Here is a 20574-nt window from a genome sequence, read left to right as displayed (position 1 = left end):
ATTTTACCTCAGACACTTCATATTTAGCTGTGCGACCTTGGGCAAGTCACTTAACCCCATTGCTTTGCAAAAGAAAAAGAAAAAATAGAAATGTTAATCTTCCTATGATGTGAGAGTATTTGTACCCTTTACTAAAAAAGAAAAGCTTGTTCTGCACCCCTCTCATAATTAGTATCTTCTACAGTAATTTCTATCAATGAAGTAACTTTAACTTTTTTCTCTCTGTTCAGAGCAATGAATGACATTGGAGATTATATAGGTTCTAATGTTGAAATATCTTGGCTTCCCAATCTGGATGATCTAATGGAAGGTTATGCCCGGAATTTCAGACCTGGTATTGGAGGTAATGCAGGGATATTTGGGGATGGGGTGGGGAAAGGGAAGGAAGACTTCTCTGTCCTGAGTTCATGTAAAAATCCTTGCAGTTGAATCCCTGTGGGCGAAAATATATGTCTCTGGGGCAGCTAGGTGGCATAGTGGATAAAGCACCGGCCTTGGAGTCAGGAGTACCTGGGTTCAAATCTGGTCTCAGACACTTAATAATTACCTAGCTGCATGGCCTTGGGCAAGCCACTTAACTCCATTTGCCTTGCAAAAACCTAAAAAAAACCCCCAAAAAACAAAAAAACAAAAACAAGAAAATATATGTCCCACCACTTCCTGAGATGAGCAATGGCTAACCCATTCCTCAATGACTGAGGTCAGCTCTGAGTTTGGGTTATTCCCCGATTAAAGTCTACCCTGTAAGGGAATGTTTCTTTACTTCAGAACTCTGGAAGATGGATAATTCTTTGCACAGACTGCTGGGGTAAGCTCAGCAGCTAATCAACCCATCTATAACCATCACCACTTCTCCCCACCAAAAAAAAATCACTCTATCATGTTCTTGACAAGGGGTCAAGCTAGTTCCCTTTCTGTCAGCCCAAGTTTGCCTTGTCTATGCCACCCAGAGCTAAGAACTACAAATTAATTTTGTAAGAAAAAATTAGTACCATATGATGAAAAGAAACTAAGGCTCTACTCTAAGATGGTTCTACCACTAAATCACCAGGTGACCATAGGCAAATAACTAAATGACCTCCAAGTCTCTCATAGTTCTCACATTATGTGATTCTTCTCATCATCATGGCTATTATTATCATACTTGAAAGATAGAGCATGTAATAGAGTAAGGTCTAGCCTAGGAGGCAAAAAGATCCAAGTTTTCATCCTGCCTCTGACATAGTCTGACACACGTCATATTACTGCTCAAAGCCCCTAGGGAATAATGGAAGACTCTAAATTATATCCCAATAGATGCTGGGGTAGAGAGTTTCCACACTAGCAAGATATCTACTTAGGTGAAACCAAAGGACTGAACCAAAAAAAAAAAAAAAAAGTTGTTACTTGGGAATTTTCAGAGGATTCCTCAATATGATGCTCTGGGTGATGCAGTAGATAGAGCTGGACCTATTAGGAAGATCTGAGTTCAGATCCATTCTCAGATGCTTACCAGCTGCAAGACCTGGACAAATCATTTAAACTCTGCTCATAGGGGCGGCTAGGTGGCACAGTGGATAGACCACCGACCCTGGCGTCAGGAGAACCTGAGTTCAAATGTGACCTCAGACACTTATTAAGTATCTAGCTGTGTGACTTTGGGCAAGTCACTTTACTCCATTGCCTTGCAAATCTCAAAAATAAATAAATAAATAAATAAATGAACTCTGTTCATCTTAGTTTCCTTATCTGTCAAGTGGGAATAGCAATAGCACTTGTCTCCCAGGTTTGTGTTGTGGATGGAATGGGAGATCTGTAGCAGTGCCTTGCAAATCTTAGAGTATGATAGGAATGCTAACTATTATTATTATTGCTATTGCTATTATTAGTTAATCGACCAATCCATCTATCCAAAAAGAGCCTGTTTATTCATCGACTTACTAGCCATGATACTTGGCTGGATACGAGACTTTCAAGGACAAAACTAGACCAGTCCCTTCTTTCAAGAAGCTTAAACTTTAGTTGGGGCAAACACTGTGGTCGTATGCAGCCATATACAAAATGAATACCAGGTAAATTTTGGCAAGGGAGGCGGGATGAGGACTAGCCGCTAGGGGAATCCTAGATTTGGAGTCAGAAGAGAAGTCATTGAGTCCAGTCCCCTCATTGTACAGCTGAGGAAATGCTCTGAAATACAGGAATATTCTCTAATGGGGTAGTCTTTAATGGAGCTCTAGCCCAAACCCAGAGCCGATTTCAGTCCCTGAGAAATGGACCCATCTCAGGAAGCGGTGGGACAGAGAGGCTGAGGGTCTTTCCCAAGGTTATCCAGAGTCAGAATTCAAACCTAGATCATTTCACTCCCAAACCAACATTCTTCCTAATGCACTTTTATTAGGAATTACTGCATTGCCTCTACTATTCTGCTGGGATACATGCAAACTCTGCAGGGTTTTCTAAGCTGGAGGGACTTCAAGTACAGGTTCAGTAATGAACTATTTGTCTTTAGTGCAAAGAATAATCTGGCTAAGAGCAGAAAGGTTTTTCATTAGGGTAGCTAAAGGCAATAGATTGTTTTGGGTCACAATAACTCATGAAAATTGGCTACAAAGATAGGGAGATTTTAGAATCTGTTTCCATGAGAGGTGGGAGGGACTTCCTATCATAACAAAATCTCAGATCCTTGAATATTGAAATACAAGTAATTACATTATTTCTATTGAGTCCAAGGACTCTCTATTGGCCAGGAACCAAGGCTGGCTCCTCTCTCTGGTGCAGGATTCTTTGGAAACCTGTGCTTGGGTATCTAAATTCCCTGGTGCAATGAACAGATGGACTGGCTTTCCTGTCTCTGATGCAGTGGGGGTTGGAGACCGCCCAACACAAAGAACTCCATTGCTTTTTTCCCTTCTTTCAGGTCCTCCTGTGAATGTGGCCCTTGCCCTTGAGGTCGCCAGCATTGACCACATATCGGAAGCTAACATGGTAACTCTATCCTGGGCTGCTCCCTCTTATTCATCCTTCAACAAGATATACCTATTTCCCTCTTGAATACCTTCATCATACGGCAGCCATTCAGGTGGCAAGATGGGGTAGCATAATTAAATGGAAAATCACTTGAAAAATCTCTAGGGGTCTTAGTGGACTCCAAGTCCAACATGAGTCATGAAGGATAAGGCAAATGAGAAAGTTAATGTGTCCTAAACTGCATCAAGAGAAATAGCATCAGGGCAGCTAGGTGGTGCAGTGGATAGAGCACTGGCCTTGGAGTCAGGAGGATCTGGGTTCAAATCTGGTCTCAGACAATAATTATCTAGCCATGTGGCCTTGGGCAAGTCACTTAACCCCATTTGCCTTGCAAAAATCTGAGAGAGAGAGAGAGAGAGAGAGAGAGAAATAGTATCTAGAACAAGTGAATTGATAGGGCTCATTGAATTTTGCTCTTGTCAGACCATGCCTGAAACTTGTTCTCAGTTCTGAGAACTTACTACACTTGAAGGAACGTATTGTTGGACTCTAGAATATTTGGAAAGGGGACAGAAAAGTGAAGGGCTAGGAGATCATGCCATAGGAGGCTAGATTAGAGGAACGTTTTAGACTGGTCAGAAAAAACCCTTAAGGGAGATATGAGAGTTATCTTTGAGTATTTGAAGGGCTGTCATGTGAAATAGGGGATCAACCAGGTTCTGCTTAACCTCAGGGAGCAGAACCGGTAGCGATGGATGAAAGGTAGAAAGAGATAAAATTAGGCTTGATTTCAGGAAAATTTCCCTGGGTTAAAGGCATTTGATAGTGGGATGAACTGCCTTGGGAAATAGTGGGCTCCACATCACTGGAAGTCTTAAAGCGATCTGGATGGTCAATCACCAGAGCTGTTGGAGCGGGAATCCTTGTCCAGATTGGGTTGGAGTTGTTGAAATCTGGGATCTCTTCCAACTCTGAAAAGCTGATATTCTGATCACAAGAAAATGAGGGCATAGGGATGATCCACTGCCTTTGACTTCTCTCTCCCTTCTCCCACTCCAGGAATACACCATGACAGTGTTCTTGCATCAGAGTTGGCGAGATAGCCGATTGTCTTACAACCACACCAATGAAACCCTGGGCTTAGACAGTCGCTTTGTGGACAAGCTCTGGCTCCCAGATACCTTCATTGTCAATGCCAAATCAGCCTGGTTTCATGATGTAACAGTGGAAAACAAGCTCATTCGGCTGCAGCCCAATGGGGTGATTCTATACAGTATCCGGTAAGGTCTCTGTCCCCACATTCTTGGTTCAAACAAGAGCTGTGCTTCAGAATTCTAGCATCTAAGATGAGTCAGGGAAAACTACCTTCTATCATTTGGTAATCATTTGGTAAAATAATACAAGTTGGAATGAAAATAAATTCAATCCAGTTCCATTAAGTTTAATAAACATTTATTAAGCACCTGTTATATCCCAGAGGGGATGGAAGACAAAACCAAAACAGTCTCTGCCCTCAGGGTGCTTACATGTGCATAATTTCTTAAAATACAAAAAAAATTTTAAAGGAGATCACAATATAATACAAAAGGTATTTTTAAAAAATAATTTTAGAGGGGCAGCCAGGTTGCACAATGGATAGAGTACCGGCCCTGGAGTCAGAAAGACCTGAGTTCAAATTCGGACTCAGACACTTAATAATTGCCTAGCTGTGTGATCTTGGACAAGTCACTTAACCCCATTGCCTTAAATAAATAAAAATCAATTAAAAAATTATTTTAGAGGGTATCATTGAAAAAATGGTTTGGAGAAGGGCAAAGATACAGAAGGGGTAGAATTAACAAGGGTAGATATGAAAGAGCTGAGAGTACTGGCCAGGGAAGAGAGACCTGACCAGGCAGTCTCACATGGTGAATCACAGAAGTAACAATATTGTTGATTTGATTATCAGTCTCTCAGTAAGAGGTTAAAAGCAAAAGTAGGTAAAGAAAGGAAGAATGTATGTACATCTGCCTGTTGATCAAGGTCTGGCTGATTATGTAGAAAGGTAGAGGGTCTTTGAGGTATTCACCCTCTAATTATCAGTCTGGTCAGATCTACCATAGGATTCCCTCCATTGTTTTTTTGGGGTTTTTTTTAGGATTTTTTGTAGGGCAAATGGGGTTAAGTGGCTTGCCCAAGGCCACACAGCTAGGTAATTATTAAGTGTCTGAGATCGAATTTGAACTCAGGTCCTCCTGACTCCAGGGCCAGTGCTCTATCCACTGTGCCACCTAGCAGCCCCAGATTCCCTCCATTGTTAAGTAGATTATCCCCCTTGAGGTAAGGTATTCATTAATGGCACTGAAAGATCCTAGGACAGTGGTATTGCATTCAAATAGGAATGAAGTCACTAAATTATACATAAGGATCCCATATAGTGGGCAAACTGGTGACATTAGAAAACCACATATTGCCATTATATATGTTCTATCATATTTTTATTCATTTTGTTAATTATTCCCCAATTACACTTTAATCTTGTTCTGGTCACATCCAGAAGACTGTCGACTTTATTGAGGTCTATGGGCATGTCTGATTCTCTGCCCTAGAATATCCCAAGCTCTTTGTTAGAGAAGCAGCCAACTGTGAAGGGAGTTCACCTGGAAGGCATTTCTGGGGAAAGGAAGTATGGCATTTATTCATCTTTTACTTTAACTAATCATTGCTAACAGTACTTAGCTGTTTCTATACTGCTGAAAGGCAGCATATATCAAAATATAACTATAACAAAACTAAAAATATAGGAAATCTTTTAAAATCATTAAGGTTTGGTAGCCTCTGAATTTCAGCACCCAGAAGAAGTGCCCCACTGGCCCTGGCCTAGTTAGATCTGTACCTTTTACCGCTAGAGTGTTATACTAAATAGAATTTTCTTTTTTTTTTTTTCCCAATCTATGCTCAATAATTGAATAAGCATTCTCTTCTCTAAAAGGTCCTTTCCCTTCTCCTGGGGGAAATTTTTTTTTTATATTAACAACAGAGGAAGATCCTAGCATTGTATTCCTTCGCTACAATCCAGAGTCTGATCTTATTATCTTTGACCCAGAATTATATTCTGAACCCAGAAAGATGAACCAAGCTCTATGAAGAAACTGAGACTACAGTTTTGTCTGCTCAGCAATACATATGCGGATGAAAACAAACAAAAAACCTAGTCATTTTGTCTATTTTGAAAAATCTAGAAATAGGCTTATCTGCTATTTATGTAGAAATTCAAAAGTGGTTTGAATTTTTAAAAGTTCAATTCAATTCAACTTGTAATTATTGAGTGCCTACCGTAGGCCAGGCACTGTGTTGGCACTGTGAATAAAAGACAAAATGGAATATGAGCCCGACCTTCGAAGAGCTTATAAAATGAGGGGCTAGAATGGGGCACAATATATATGCAGATAAAGACAAAATGCACACAAAATAATTTTAATTATTTCTTGTTATTATTTTCCTGTATTTTTATTTAGGGATAAAAATTAAGTTTCATATTAAATTACTGAAAAGTCTACAGCATGACTTCACGAACTAGGAATTCCATTTTGTTTGCAAGTGAAATTTTTATTGAATGCTTTATTGATAGTTGGGAGATCAGGGAGGATTTCATGTAGTAGGTAGCCTCTGTGCTGAGCTTTGAAGAAAGTCAAGAATTCTTTTTAAAAGATTTATTTTTAAATATTTTCCTAATACATTAACATTTTTAACATTTTTTTAAAATTTGAGTTCCAAATTCTCTCCCTTCTTCCTACCCTTTTCCATTCCTTTCTCCATCTCTTTCTTTTTCTTTCTTCCTTCCTTCCTTCTTTCCTTTCTTCCTTCCTTTCTTCCCTTCCTTTCTTTTTTCTTTTTTTCTTTCTTCTTTCTTTCTTTCTTCCTTCCTTCCTTCTTTTTTCTTTTCTTTTCTTTCTTTCTTTTTTTCCTTCCTTCCTTCCTTCTTTTTTCTTTTCTTTCTTTCTTTCTTTTTTCTCTTTCTTTCTTTCTTCCTTCCTTCCTTCCTTCCTTCCTTCCTTCCTTCCTTCCTTCCTTTCTTTCCTTTCTTTTTTTTGCAATTGGGTTAAGTGACTTGTCCAGGGTCACAGTCACATACCTAGCAAATGCTTGAAGCCAGTTTTGGACTCAGGTCCTCCTGACTACAGGGCTGGTGCTCTGGGGACTATCCTTGGACTCTTAATATCCCCAGCACTTAGCACAGTCTGTGACACATAGTGGATGCTTTATAAATATTTATTGAATTGAATGTTTATTTCTTTAAAAGTTCATCTAGCCCCTAGACTGAGGCAGGCATTATGTAAATTATATAGATTCCACACCCATTTCCCCCAACCTGTGCAAAGAAGGGAAGAGTGTTCATATTTTTTAACTCCTCTTCAGGACTGAACATAGACATTATACAGCATTCTATTTTGTTATTTATTTTTCTTTCTTTTAATAGTATTGTAGTCAATGTTTAGACTGTTTTCTTGCATCTGTTTATTTCAATCATTCAATATGTAAGTATATATGTGTATATAATATATATTTGTATACATATATATATACATACATATTAAGCCCCTCCAATGTGCCAGGTACCATGTTAGTCAATGAGGATGAAAGTATAAAGAATGAAACATTCCTGCTCACAATGAGCTTATATTCTAATGATGGTGACTTGATGATAATGATGAGGATGAGGAAGAGGATGATGATGGTTAGCATTTATGTAATATCTATTATGTGCAGACACTATGCTAAACATTTTACAATTATTATCTCATTTGATCCTCACAACAAGTAGGCATTGGGAAGTAGGTGTTATTCCTTGGGAAGTATCTTCATTTTACAGATGAGAAAACTGAGGCGAGGGGGCAGCTAGGTGGCACAGTAGATAAAAGCACTGGCCCTAGAGTCAGGAGGACCTGAGTTCAAATTTGACCTCAGACACTTAATAATTACCTAGCTGTGTGACCTTGGGCACATCACTTAACTCCATTGCCTTACAAAGAAAAAAGAAAAAAGGAAACAGAGGCAAGGAAAGGTTAAGTGATTTGTCTGTGGTCACACAGGGTTTCGATGTCAGATTTGATCATAAGTACAGGATGGTTGTTCTATCCACGGTATAACCTAGTTGCATGAATGCATATGTATATACGGCAATTAGGTGGCACAGAGGATAGAGTATTGGGTCTACAGTGAGGAAGACTCATCTTCTTAAGCTCAGAACCAGTCTCAGACACTTACTACCTATGTGGCTCTGGGCAAGTCACTTCATTCTGCTTGCCTCAATTTCCTCCTCTGTAAAATGAGCCGGAGAAGAAAATAGCAGACCGGTTGAGTATCTCTGCCAAGGAAACTTTAAGCAGGGTCAGATGCAATTGAAAAATGACTGAATAACAACAAAATACAAACATATGCTAAGAAGCTAAATATAAAATAGCTTGGCAGAGGACTCTAGCAGTTGAGGAGGTGGGAAGAAATACGGCTTTATTTTGTATCAATTCATATAAATCTTGTCATGCTTCTCTGGATTCTTCATCTTCAAGATGTGGTGAAGTAATGTTCTTACCTTCATGTACCACTTTTTTGGTTATTCCTAATCAAAGAACATTTACTTTGTTTCCACTTTTGTCCTTACCACCATCTTTGGGTGCCATATTGAATAGCAGCCCTTCCCTCCCTTCCTCATATATGTTTGAAAATTGAATCAGGTATTCCCTTCCAGAAAGGGTCCATTTCCTCTTTCCTTCCTCTTTATTAATTTATTGGCTGGAATTTTGATTTTCATCCAGATGGCTATCATTACCACAATCACCAAAGGACCTAATGAGTCCTCTAGTCATTTTGCTTTTCAACGACAGTCTGATAATGAAGCCACCTAATCGGTGCATTCTGCTCCCTGAATATGGCTTGTCTGAACTTTTTCTGAGGAGGGATGAAGGCTGATGTCTCCTCTCTATATAACCTTGCTTTTCCAATTGTTTTTCTTTTTTCTGGGAACAGAATCACCTCCACTGTAGCCTGTGACATGGACCTCTCCAAGTATCCCATGGATGAGCAGGAGTGTATGCTAGACCTGGAAAGCTGTAAGTGCCAGCTGAGTAGCTTGGGATCTTGTTGGAAACCTTTTCTTGAGGGCAGGAAGCTTCAGCCTATCACCTGGGGATGGTGCAGTGGGTAGAATGTCAGCCCGAAAGTCAGTTCAAATCTGACCTCGGACACTTACTGTGTGACCTTGGGCAGGTCCCTTAACCCTGATTGCCTCCCATCCAGGGTCATCTCCAGTCATCCTGATCCATATCTGGCCACTAGACCCAGATGGCTCTGCAGGAGAAAGTGAGGCTGGTGACTTAGCACAGCCCCTCTCACTCCAATTCATATCACTTCCCTGATGTCATAGTCTTCTTTGAAAATGAAGGACAAACATTATGTATTTCTTCCCACATGTTCCTACAAATATAGTTGGAATCATAACTAGCAATTTTGGTGTGTGGGGACAAATTTCATCAAAAAGGATTTGGAAATGAAACCATAATTTTCTTCCCAAAAGAATCCCTTCCCTCCTCTTTAACAGAGGCATGATGACAGACTCACTCTCAGTTATACTAGGGATGAAATGGTTGATTTTCCAGAGAATCTAGCTCATGTCACTGCAAAGCACCATGGTCCTCAAGAGAAAAGGAATGCAGAAGGGGGAGGATTCAGGCCCCAGGAAGACATTTGATAGCAATGAGACTTTGGTGATTATAATCCAATTCTGGGCGAAGGAATAAGGTCATGGAACAGGTACAATGGGAAGGAAAGATGCTTCCTGGAATATAAGCATCTTGATGCAAAGCCCCAGTCACCCTGTCCCAGTTATAAATCTGAGCTCCCAATCTGACCATTCTTGTCCAGATGATTGTGACAGATACAGGTCAAACTCAAGATGATGAATTAAGGACTGTACTCATTTTTGGAAAGTGTCTCTCAAGAGTTGTTCATTATAAGCAGGCAGCATGATCAGGGGACTCATCTCTAGTCCTAATATCAGATTTTAGAGCTGGAAGAACGTTTTATAGGTGAGGACACTGAGGTACAGATGGGTTAACTTGCTTTGTCTAGGGTCATGCCCGAGGTAGGATTTGAACCCAGATCTTCCTCACTGTAAGTCCAACATTCTAACCACTGTGTCATGCTGCCTTTTAGCAGTCCTAATAATTGCGCCCCAGGAAAAGCTAAAAAAAAAAAGCTAAAAAAAGGCTAAAAAAAGTTATACTAGTTGTTTGCGCTTTGGCTTTTGCCAAGATTTCCCCACTTAGTGTCTCATTCAGGACAAATAGAGACAGGAGGATTCGGATACATTCCAATTCAAATTGAACAAACATTCATTAAGCACCTGCCATATGACAATATAGTGCTACATACTGGGGGTACAAAGATAATCCCCCCAAAAACCCAACCCTTATTCTCAAGGAGCTCATTTCCTTCTGGAGGTGAGGGTAACAGGACAACAAAACCTGGGCTGAGACAAGCAAATGAAAAACATTATAAAGAGGGTGGGAACATTAATGAATGGAGAAATTAGACTCTCCAAGTTACTAAATGACCAGAACTGTCTTGGCCTAGGTGAACCAGAGTGCATAATGCAAGGACAATTGGCCTCAGATTCAGGAGGATCTGAGTTCAAATCCTATCTCTCTCCTATATTGGTTATTAGACCCTTAAGCAAATCAGTTAACCTCAAAGACTGAAAACTGAAGAGCAGGTGGTAGGTTGCTTTGGTGAAGGAATTTTCTCACCTGGGAATTCCTCAGACCAAGGAGATTCCAGATCAGAGTTAAAGAAAACAATAAAAGAGCTTGGGGCGGGGAGGAAAAAGAAGAACCAAATCTCTCCGAACCCCAGTTTGTTCATCTGTAAAATGGCCGTATCGCAGGATGGTTGTGAGTATCCAATGAGATAATACGGGCAAGATACCTGTAATCTTTAAAGCTGTATGGAAATGTGAATGCTTGACAAGACTGGATGAACCTTCTTCTTCAAACTATCCAATCACCATTTACCTCTTCCCTCCTTCATAGTTATTGGCCTCCTAGTTCTAATAGTCAGATCTGAAATTGAAACAGAGCTAAGAGACCATCAAATCCAACCTCCTTGTTTTGTATAGGAGAAATTTGAGCCATAGAGAAGCAAAGGACTTGGCCAAGGTCACTCAGCTAATAAGTGTCTGAGAAAGGATTCATACCCAGGTTTTTCTGATTCTAGTGCTATTGCCCTATCCACTGCAGCAATTAGTACTGACCCACATTCCCTACAAGTTCAGTCCTTCCTTGCTTTTAGCTTTTCCCAGTTTGGTCTGTTCCCAGAGCTCATCCCCACTCCTGCTAGTGATGGAACTCATTTGGGGATACTTATAATCCAATCTGAGGCTGGAGAGAGACCCTGATATCCTCTATACTCTCATATACAAGGACTGCTTCCCCTGAGTGTACTCTGGTCCTGGGAACTCCTTACTGAGTTCCTAAAGAGTATGCCTACCAAGGTAGCTCGGTGGCACAGTGGATAGAGCACTGACCCTGAAATCAGGAGAACCTGAGTTCAAATCTGCCTCAGACACTTAAAATTACTTAGCTGTGAGACCTTGTGCAAGCCACTTGACTCCATTGCCTTGCCGAAAAAACCTAGCATGCTTATCTTGGGCAACTATTTGTTGGGTTTCTATATCCTTAGCTTCAATAGAAACTGTTATCATCAATCTTGGTCTGAAAGGAACATCAAAGTCTTCCAGTCCAACCTTCTCCTCATTGTACAAAGAGAGGAAATTATATGTCCAAAGCCCTAGAATTTGAACCAGGCCCTCTGACAGCAAATCTAGAAGTTTTTTCACTGAACTTTGCTTTTTCCTGTCTTGTGAAGCCTCCAGAATCTCAACCAGACAGGAAGAACCACCATCTTCAATGGGTTCTGAGCAGAGCATGGGAGCATCTGGGGATCTGTCTTCAGAACCTAACCTTCACTCTTCTCATGGTCTGGTTTCTTTTGCAGATGGTTATTCTTCAGAAGATATTGTGTACTACTGGTCAGAAAACCAGGAGCAAATTCACGGCTTAGATAAGCTACAGTTGGCCCAGTTCACCATCACCAACTACCAGTTCACCACTGAGCTAATGAATTTCAAATCTGGTAACAAGATTTCCCTGATTCCATCACCAGTGGACATGGCCAGCTTTATTGGGTTATTTTTTTTACCCCAAGACCATAGAAATTTATGATAAGAATATAGCCACACTCCAAAGGGGGTGAAATTAGTTATTTCTCTTATATCTTTTTTTTTTTGCTTCATCCAAGGACCACTCTGGGTTTCATTGAAGCAAAAAATATAGATGGGTCTTCCCAATCCCCAATTCCCAAAATGATTCCAATCAATGCCTTGAATGGAGCTATTCTGCAGTGTTGCATTTGGCTCAGGGCATCCCATTTTAGAAAGGATGTCGATAATCTGGAGAGTGTCTAGAGAGAGTGATCAGGTTGGTGAAGGAATCATAGAATCCTAGATCTGGAACTGAAAGGTATCTGAGAGGCCATCTAGGCTCATCCCACCATTTAACAGATGAGGAAACAGAGTCTTTGAAGGAGAAATCTAAATCCAGATCTTTTTTGACTCTAAAACCAACAGTCTATCCATATTTCTTAAGATGATACAGTAGGAGCATCATTTGAGGAGCTGGGGGAGTTTAATTTGGAGAGGTAGAAATTTAGGGAGAAACATGATAGCCCTTTTCCAGTATGAGGAGGGATGTCATGTGGAAAAGAGATAGATGTACCCAGCTTGGTCCCAGAAGATAGAACCAAGAGAAATGGATTTAAGTCTGAAGAAAGGACAAGCTTTCTAACAATTAGTATCAACCCCAAATTTCATTAGGACCATTAGGTGGTTCAATGTATAGAGAACCCTGGATCCAGAGTCAGGAAGACCTGAATTCTAATATGACATTAGATATGTACTAACCACTTGACCCTGGGCAGGTCTCTTGATCTCTTTTGCCTTGGTTTCATCATCTGCAAAATGGGGATAATAATATCTTCCCAAGATGTATTGAAGATAAAATCAATTAAAAGTCTCGGCAAACTTTTGTGCAAATTTATGGTTAGTGTTATATAAATGCTAGTTATCATCATCATTATTATTGGGAACGAACCACCAAGTATTGTGTTTCTTCCCCTGTGGAGGTGTCCAAACAGTCTAGGAGGATGCTCACTTATCAAGAATGGTCTTGATAAGGTGTGATTGGATCTAGAGAGGCCCCCATCCAATGATGGGCTTCCCTGATTCTGGGAGTGGCTCTGCTTGTTTCTGACTCTGAGGACCAAGGAAGTCAACCGTATGAGTAGGGAGTGCCCACAGAAAGATGAGAATTGACAAGCTTATAGGTCCAAAATAGGAAGGCGCTCAGAGATCTTAGGCATAAAAATTTAGAGGGGGAAGGGACCTTAGAGATCATTGATACACATTCTCATTTTAAAAGAATGAAGCAGAGACCAAGAGAGCAAAAATGACTTGTCTCAAAATTCCACAGGCATTTAAATTCTATAGTCAGGATTTTAACCCAGGTCTCCAGAGCTCTCACTTCTCTTCCACTGACTCTCTTCATTGTACCTTACTATTTCCTAGAACACCAGAGCTGCTATTTCCTGAGTCCTTAGAGAGTAATGAGGCTTTCCAAGGCTTGGATTGGAGCTGTGGCACGGGGACTCAGAGTCGCAGTCTTTTTTCTTTTAGTATTACACTATTTGGAAGAGGCACAATCTTGTGAGTCAGAATGGGCTGAGGTTTGGGGCAGGCGGGGATAGAGGGTCAACATCTGAGCTCTTTGTTCCATTCCATGGCTATCGGAAGCCCCTACCACATGCTGGATGCTTAGCAAGGGTCCCAACTGAGATCAGTCTTCCTATAAATGAACTACATAGATAAGCAGAACTATTGGTTTTTGTACTTACATAGCTAGATGTTGTCCGAGAGCCATAAGGCAACAAGAATTTGTCTGTCTTACAGCAGGGCAGTTTCCTAGACTCAGTCTCCACTTCAACCTGCGGAGGAACCGAGGGGTCTACATCATCCAGTCCTATATGCCTTCCATCCTTCTGGTGGCCATGTCCTGGGTCTCCTTCTGGATCAGTCAGTCTGCTGTACCTGCCAGAGTGTCACTAGGTAAAGAGGGTTGTGAAGGGGCTAGGAATACAAGGGCATGAAAGAGGGAGAAAACAGGGGATCACAGATCTTAAACTGGAAGGGTCCTTAGAGGCATCTAGTCCAATATCCATTTTGTTGATGACAAAATAGAGGCAGACAGAAGTAAAGTGACTTGCCCAAGGTCACACAACTGGTGAATATCTGAGGAGTAATTTGAATGTAGGACTTCCAGCCATGCTGTCTCTAAGGAGGGAGGATGGGTTCCATGGTTCTCACAAAATTCAATTTCCAAGAGTAGCTGGGAAAAGTAGAGAAAGGCTCCCTCTTCACTCTAGAAAATTGTGCAAGTCAACCCATAAGTCACTCAGCAAGCAATTGAGTGCCCTGGAAAAAAGGAGGAAATGAGAGGGGAAGGTTATCTGACCTCGGAATACTGACATCAATAAGTGATGTCTTCATGGGAGCCACCAGAAGAGAATCATATTTATTAGGAGCCTTCTGGAAAGTATGAGTGAAACTTCAAATCCCAGCTCAGACACATACTAGATATATGACCCTGGGCAAGTCACTTGACCTTTTTCCACCTCATTTTTATCTATAAAGTCAGGATGATAATGGTTGTTGTGAGGACCAGATTTGATCTTATTTGTAAGGCATTTTGTAGCCCCTAAAATGCTATGTAAATGTTCATTGCTATTATTATTATTATTAATAAAGTAATTTGTAAACCTTAAAGAGCTACAGAAATTCTGTTTTTTATTATTAGGAAGAACAAGTCTTACCACATTGTTCTTCTTAACAAGTCTCACTGACTATTACCTCTAAGAAAATCTCCACTCTCCTCAGCTTGCCATTCCTTGAACCTGGCACTTCATCTCATCTCTGTTCTTTGCTCAGACTGTTTCTCTTGCTTGGATTATACTTTCTTTTCACATTGACCTCTTAGAATTCCAAGATCCCTTCATGTTCTCTTCTAGGAAAACGTTCTTGATATCTTTCATTCCTAGTACTCTTTCTCCATTCCTTCAATGACCATGTTCTTCCTGGCATATTCTATTTCCACATTGCACTGCCCTCTCCCAATAGAAAGCAACCTAATGATAGCAATTCTAATAACAGCAACAGCAAGAGGAATAGGGACCAGAACTTGGTCCATGGTTTTATTGGTATGAGGAATTAATGACTGAGGATATTCTCTTTGCTAATGCAGGCTGGTATTGTCTTCAATTTGTTATCTCTGAGAGCTGTTCGAAATACTGAGAGATTAAGTGGCTTCTTATTTTCATTAGTAATTATTCTTCATTATAAATGAAGCAATGAAGGGCAGCTAGGTGGCACAGTGGATAGAGCACCGGCCCTGGAGTCAGGAGGACCTGAGTTCAAATCCGGCCTCAGACACTTAATAATTACCTAGCTGTGTGGCCTTGGGCAAGCCACTTAATCTCATTGCCTTGCAAAAAAAAAATAAACGAAGCAATGATTATTATGAATCACATTTATATAAGCCCTTTCAAATGTGAAAAACTCTTCACTTACAATATTTCATTTGATCCTCATTTCTGGGTGCTATTACTTTACAAATAAGAGAACTGAGACTCAGAGTGTTAGGTGACTAAGTCAGGGTTATAGAACTAGGAAATAGTTGAGCTTCCATAGTATCCTGACTCCAGGTCCAAGATTTTATCCGCTATGGCACACTTATCCACTATGGTCACTCAAGTGCCGGTGAATAAATTCCTGGGCTTGGAGTCAGGAAGACCTGGGTTCAAATCTAACCTCAGACATTTACTGAGTGATCCTGATCAAAGTCATTTAATATCTATGTACTTTCTTTTATTTCACTGTAAAATTGGGGTGATAAATAGAAAATAGGGTTATGAAGATAAAATGAGATAATATTTGTTGGGAAGATAGTACACAGTGGGTATTTAATAAATGTTAAGTACTTAGCATAATTTTTTTTTGCAAGGCAATAGGGTTAAGTGGCTTGCCCAAGGCCACACAGCTAGGTAATTATTAAGTGTCTGAGGCCAGATTCGAACTCAGGTAGTCCTGATTCCAGGACCGGTGCTCTATCCACTGTACCACCTAGCCACCCCAGCATAATTCTTGATAGTGTAGAGGGTGATTAATAAAATGTTTCCTCCTTCCCTGCCTCCCTTCTTGCCTTTTTTCTTTTTCTTTCATTTCCCCCCTCTTCCCTTCTTCCTTGAGGGCAGGGATTATTTTTATTTTTTTGTCTTTGTGTTTCCCAGTGACTGCACACAGTAGGCACTCAGTAAATGCCCATTGGACTTGACTGATTGTCTGACTAGTCCTCTTAACTGTCCTCCCCAGGTATCACCACAGTGTTGACAATGACCACACTGATGGTCAGCGCCCGCTCTTCCCTCCCACGGGCATCAGCCATCAAAGCACTGGATGTATACTTCTGGATCTGCTACGTGTTTGTGTTTGCTGCTCTGGTGGAATACGCCTTTGCCCACTTTAATGCAGATTATATGAAGAAGCAAAAGGCCAAGCTGAAGGTCACCAAGCAGAGCAGTGAGGTGAGCCTCCTGGGGAGTAGGGTCAGAGGCCCTCCAAGTGGGCAGTTCCCTGTGCTTGGCAGCCATGGTCAGGGATGGGCCCCCTCCCTCCGAGAGAACTATACCCTCTTTCCCACTGAGCACAGCCTGACTCTCAGCCTGGTGCCAAGTCTCAGCATAAGGGTCTGGGAGCTGGTTGTCTCTGTGCCAACAAGGGAGGAGAATGAGCATCCAACATGCTTGTGATATAAACTGCTGGTGGGCAGAGGCAGAGCTTTCCTTTTTATTGCTCAGAGCAGAGCTTGTCACTGGAACCTTTCCCATAGTAGGTCATGGATTAAATGCTTTTTGTATCAAACTGAACAAGGTCATGGGGGGGGGCTTTGAATCAGAAAGATGTGGGTTCAAATCCTCCTATCTCTGACAAACTCTGGTTGTCTGACTCTGAACAAGAAATGGAAATAGCTAGCTAGTCAGCCGGCTAAATAGATAGGTAGACAAACAGATAATCTATAAGATGGATGGAGGAATGGATGTACAGCTAGGCAGACAGACAGACAGATAGATAGACAGACTAACAATATAAAGTATGGCTAGAAGGATGGAGTGCAGACAGGAAGATAGCCATAAGATAGATAGAAAGGAAGGAAGGAAGGAAGGAAGGAAGGAAGGAAGGAAGGAAGGAAAGAAAGAAAGAAAGAAAGAAAGAAAGAAAGAAAGAAAGAAAGAAAGAAAGAAAGAAAGAAAGAAAGAGAAAGAATACATAAGATGGAAGAATGGGTGGATGGATGGATGGATGGATAATATTTAAGATGGTTAGAAGGATGTATGGATAGATAGACAGATAGATAAATGGGATAGATAATTTTTGAGATGATTAGAAGGATGAATGGATAGATAGATTGATGGATGGAAGGATGGATGGATGGATGGATGGATGGGTGGATGGATGGATGGATGGATGGATGGATGGATGGATGGATGGATGGATATATAAAATGGGTGAAAGGAAGGAAGGCTGGATTCATAGTGTCAGAAACACTGCTAAGTCCTAGGATACAAAGAAAGGTGAATGATCCACGAGCATTAATTAAACACATACTGTGTGCCAGGCAATGTGTGTTGATGTGTGTCTGGGGGTGACATAAAGAGAGACAAAAGACAGTCCCTGTCTTCAAAAAACTTACAATCTAATGGGGGAAGCAATGTGCAAAGAGCTGCATACAAACAAGCTATAGAGAGGAGAGATTAGAAAGAATCAAGAGTCAGAACAAAACACAAAGACTTCTTATAGTAGATGGGACATTAGTTGGGACTTGAAGGAAGCCAGGGAAGCCCAGAGGCAGAGAGGAGGATTGAGAGCAGTTCAGGCTTTGGACACAGTCAAAGAAAATGTCCAGAGCTGGGAGATGGAGGGTCTTGTTAGAGGAACAGTCAAGAGGCCAGCGTCACTGAATCACAGAGCACATGGAAGACAGTAAGATGGAAGATGACTGAAAGGGTGGGAAAGGGCTGGGTTCTGTGAAGTCTAAAAGGGGAATTCGAGGCTGTAGTATCATAAGACTTCAAAGTTGGAGCTGGGAGGACCTAAAGTCCATCCAGTCTTAGTATCCTTAGATCCTCAGGTTCTCGATTCTTCCCTCCCTTTTCTTTTCTTTTCTTGACATTTCCGTCCTTTCGCAGAGTGACTGGCACACAGTAAGTGCTTCCCTCAGCTGTTATTTCTATCCCCATCATTTTTAACAACTGGCACCTAGCAGGTGCTTTTCACTAGCCTGTATTTCTGTCCCCATGCTTGTTAACAATGACTGCCATAGGTGCTTTTTACCACCTTTAATTTACAGCCTCACCATTCTGAGTGATGACTGGCACACAGTAGGTGCTTTTAAAGAGCTTGTATTTACATCCCCACCTTTTAGCCCAGTGACTGACACATGGAAGGTGCTTCTTGGCTCGACTGGGTCACAAAGGGGTTGAGTAGCAGTGGGTCTCCCTTCACTGGAGCGGAGCTGAGGCTGGCAAACCCCAAAGTCAAGAACTCAAGAACATTCTCAAATCCATTTTAGAACTGAGTTGGGTACAGTGGATAGAGCACCGGCCCTGGAGTCAGGAGGACCTGAGTTCAAATCCGACCTGAGACACTTAATAATTGCCTAACTGTGTGACCTTGGGCAAGTCATTTAACCCCATTGCCTTAAATATTTCTTTAAAAAAAAAGAACTGAATTGGATCCCTTTCTAGCATGAGGATTCTCTGCCTTTTCAACATGTTGCATTTTTCCTTCTGTCCTTCCAAATTCAGCTTCATTATTAGTGTTTTCTTTTTTGCAAAGTTTAACTTTGAACACATAGCGGACACTTTTGTACACAGTACGCTAGTTACTGTTACTTCCAGCCCTTAGTGACCCAGGGTGAAGCCTGCCACCTCTGGGATAAGGACAGAGAGGATGGGGACCAGGGGGCAGGTACAATATGCATGCACTAGCTGCATACAGATCCTGTAAGACAGTCACAAGCACCAGCTGACTTTCTCCAGGGAGAGGCAGTATAGCATCATGGTTAGGGCTTCTTGACTTTAAGTCAAAAGAATCTGGTTTCAGATCCTGCCTGAGAAAGACCCAGGCAAAGTCACTTAACTGTGCCTCAAGTTTTTCTCTTGGTAAAACAAGGAGCTTGGAAAATAAAGCTAAGTTAAAAAAATAAAATGAGGGATTAGATTCAATGACACCCAAGGTCCCTTCCAGCTCTCAGCCTGACCCTCTGATCCCTTACAGGTCAATGTGAAGAATGCCATCGTGCTGTTCTCCCTCTCTGCTGCGGGTATCAATCAGGAGCTGGCAATTTCCCATCGCCAACACAGAATCCCGGGCAACCTCATGGGTTCCTATCGTTCGGTGGAAGTGGAGACAGGAGAGATGAAGAAGCAGGAGGGATCCACAACAGGAAAAAAAGGAGGCTTGAGGTCATTTTTCAAACCCATTGATGCTGACACCATAGATGTCTACGCCAGAGCGGTGTTCCCAGCAGCCTTTGCGGCAGTCAATGTTATCTACTGGGTGGCATACACCATGTAAAAGCGGCCACACACCCATGCACAATACACACACACACACACACACACACACACACACACACACACACACACACACACAGAGTCTTCTGGAGTCAGTGGGTGTAGCTTTTGGATACCCTCACCCCATTTTTCATCTCACTGCTATGAAAGAGACACTAGACTTCCAGTTCAGTTTGTACCTTTGACTTTTTTTGATTTTTGAAGTGGAAGGGGGAAAAAATCCCTGAAGGAAAAACAAACTTTGAAATCTCTGGCTTCACCTCACTACTGATCAGTCAGATGACTATCTTTTCAGTTCTGTATTCCTCAGTTTACCCCTCCTACTGATCCTGAAGAGTGAACTCCAAATGCTAAGCTACCCCAGGATGATCAGATCAGGATCACAACATCAGAAAAAGTTCCTGGAATCCCTGAAGGGACTATAGAGAACATCAAATCCCCAACTCTCATTTTACAGAGATGGTAACAGACCTAGAAAAAAGAAATAATTTCTCCCAGTCACATAGATGACTTCGCCAGTCTCAGCTAACTCAGGGGCTGACCTCTTGACTTCTGGGTGAGAAGTTCGAATTTTTAGACCCACGGGATGGTCCTACAGGATTGTGCCTGGTGGGGGAGGGAGCCTGGAGATTCTCACTGTGTTATTGTGTATCTTGGATTAAATGTTAAAAAGATAAAAACATTTTGTTTGATCTCTGGCCCCCACATGAAATAAAGGATCTCTCCTAGAAGGGGGATGCATTCTTCAGTGATTGCTTACCTAGTCCCTGTGCCTGTGGGGAAAAGGGACTAGCATGTGATGCTTTTGAACACAACAAAGGATGAGGGTACATTTGAAGGGAATGAAAACTT

The 20574-nt window shown here is 41.4% G+C and overlaps 1 protein-coding gene across 1 annotated transcript; it reads left to right on the top strand.

The window, feature by feature from the left end:
• Window positions 1-234: 234 nt before the first annotated feature.
• On the top strand, window positions 235-19912 carry GABRD (gamma-aminobutyric acid type A receptor subunit delta). Its single transcript, XM_074192471.1, has 8 exons — window positions 235-343; window positions 2897-2964; window positions 4006-4226; window positions 8953-9035; window positions 11977-12114; window positions 13985-14140; window positions 16460-16671; window positions 19424-19912. Exons 1-8 carry the CDS (start codon window positions 235-237, stop codon window positions 19721-19723), a joined length of 1287 nt encoding a protein of 428 aa, XP_074048572.1. The 3' UTR covers window positions 19724-19912.
• The last annotated feature ends 662 nt before the right edge of the window (window positions 19913-20574 follow it).

This window comes from Macrotis lagotis, chromosome 1 (genome assembly GCF_037893015.1).
Source record: "Macrotis lagotis isolate mMagLag1 chromosome 1, bilby.v1.9.chrom.fasta, whole genome shotgun sequence".
Lineage (NCBI taxonomy): Eukaryota > Metazoa > Chordata > Mammalia > Peramelemorphia > Peramelidae > Macrotis > Macrotis lagotis.
The sequence above is the reverse complement of the archived record's forward strand: the minus strand, read 5'-3'. Positions and strand labels throughout refer to the sequence as shown.

What these genes read in the sequence shown, in the direction of transcription:
- GABRD (XM_074192471.1), top strand. Translation starts at nt 235, where the DNA reads ATGAATGACATTGGAGATTATATAGGTTCTAATGTTGAAATATCTTGG. An exon ending in ACATATCGGAAGCTAACATG is followed by an intron (nt 2,965 to 4,005) that starts GTAACTCTATCC and finishes CTCCCACTCCAG; the next exon opens with GAATACACCATGACAGTGTT. An exon ending in GTGATTCTATACAGTATCCG is followed by an intron (nt 4,227 to 8,952) that starts GTAAGGTCTCTG and finishes TTCTGGGAACAG; the next exon opens with AATCACCTCCACTGTAGCCT.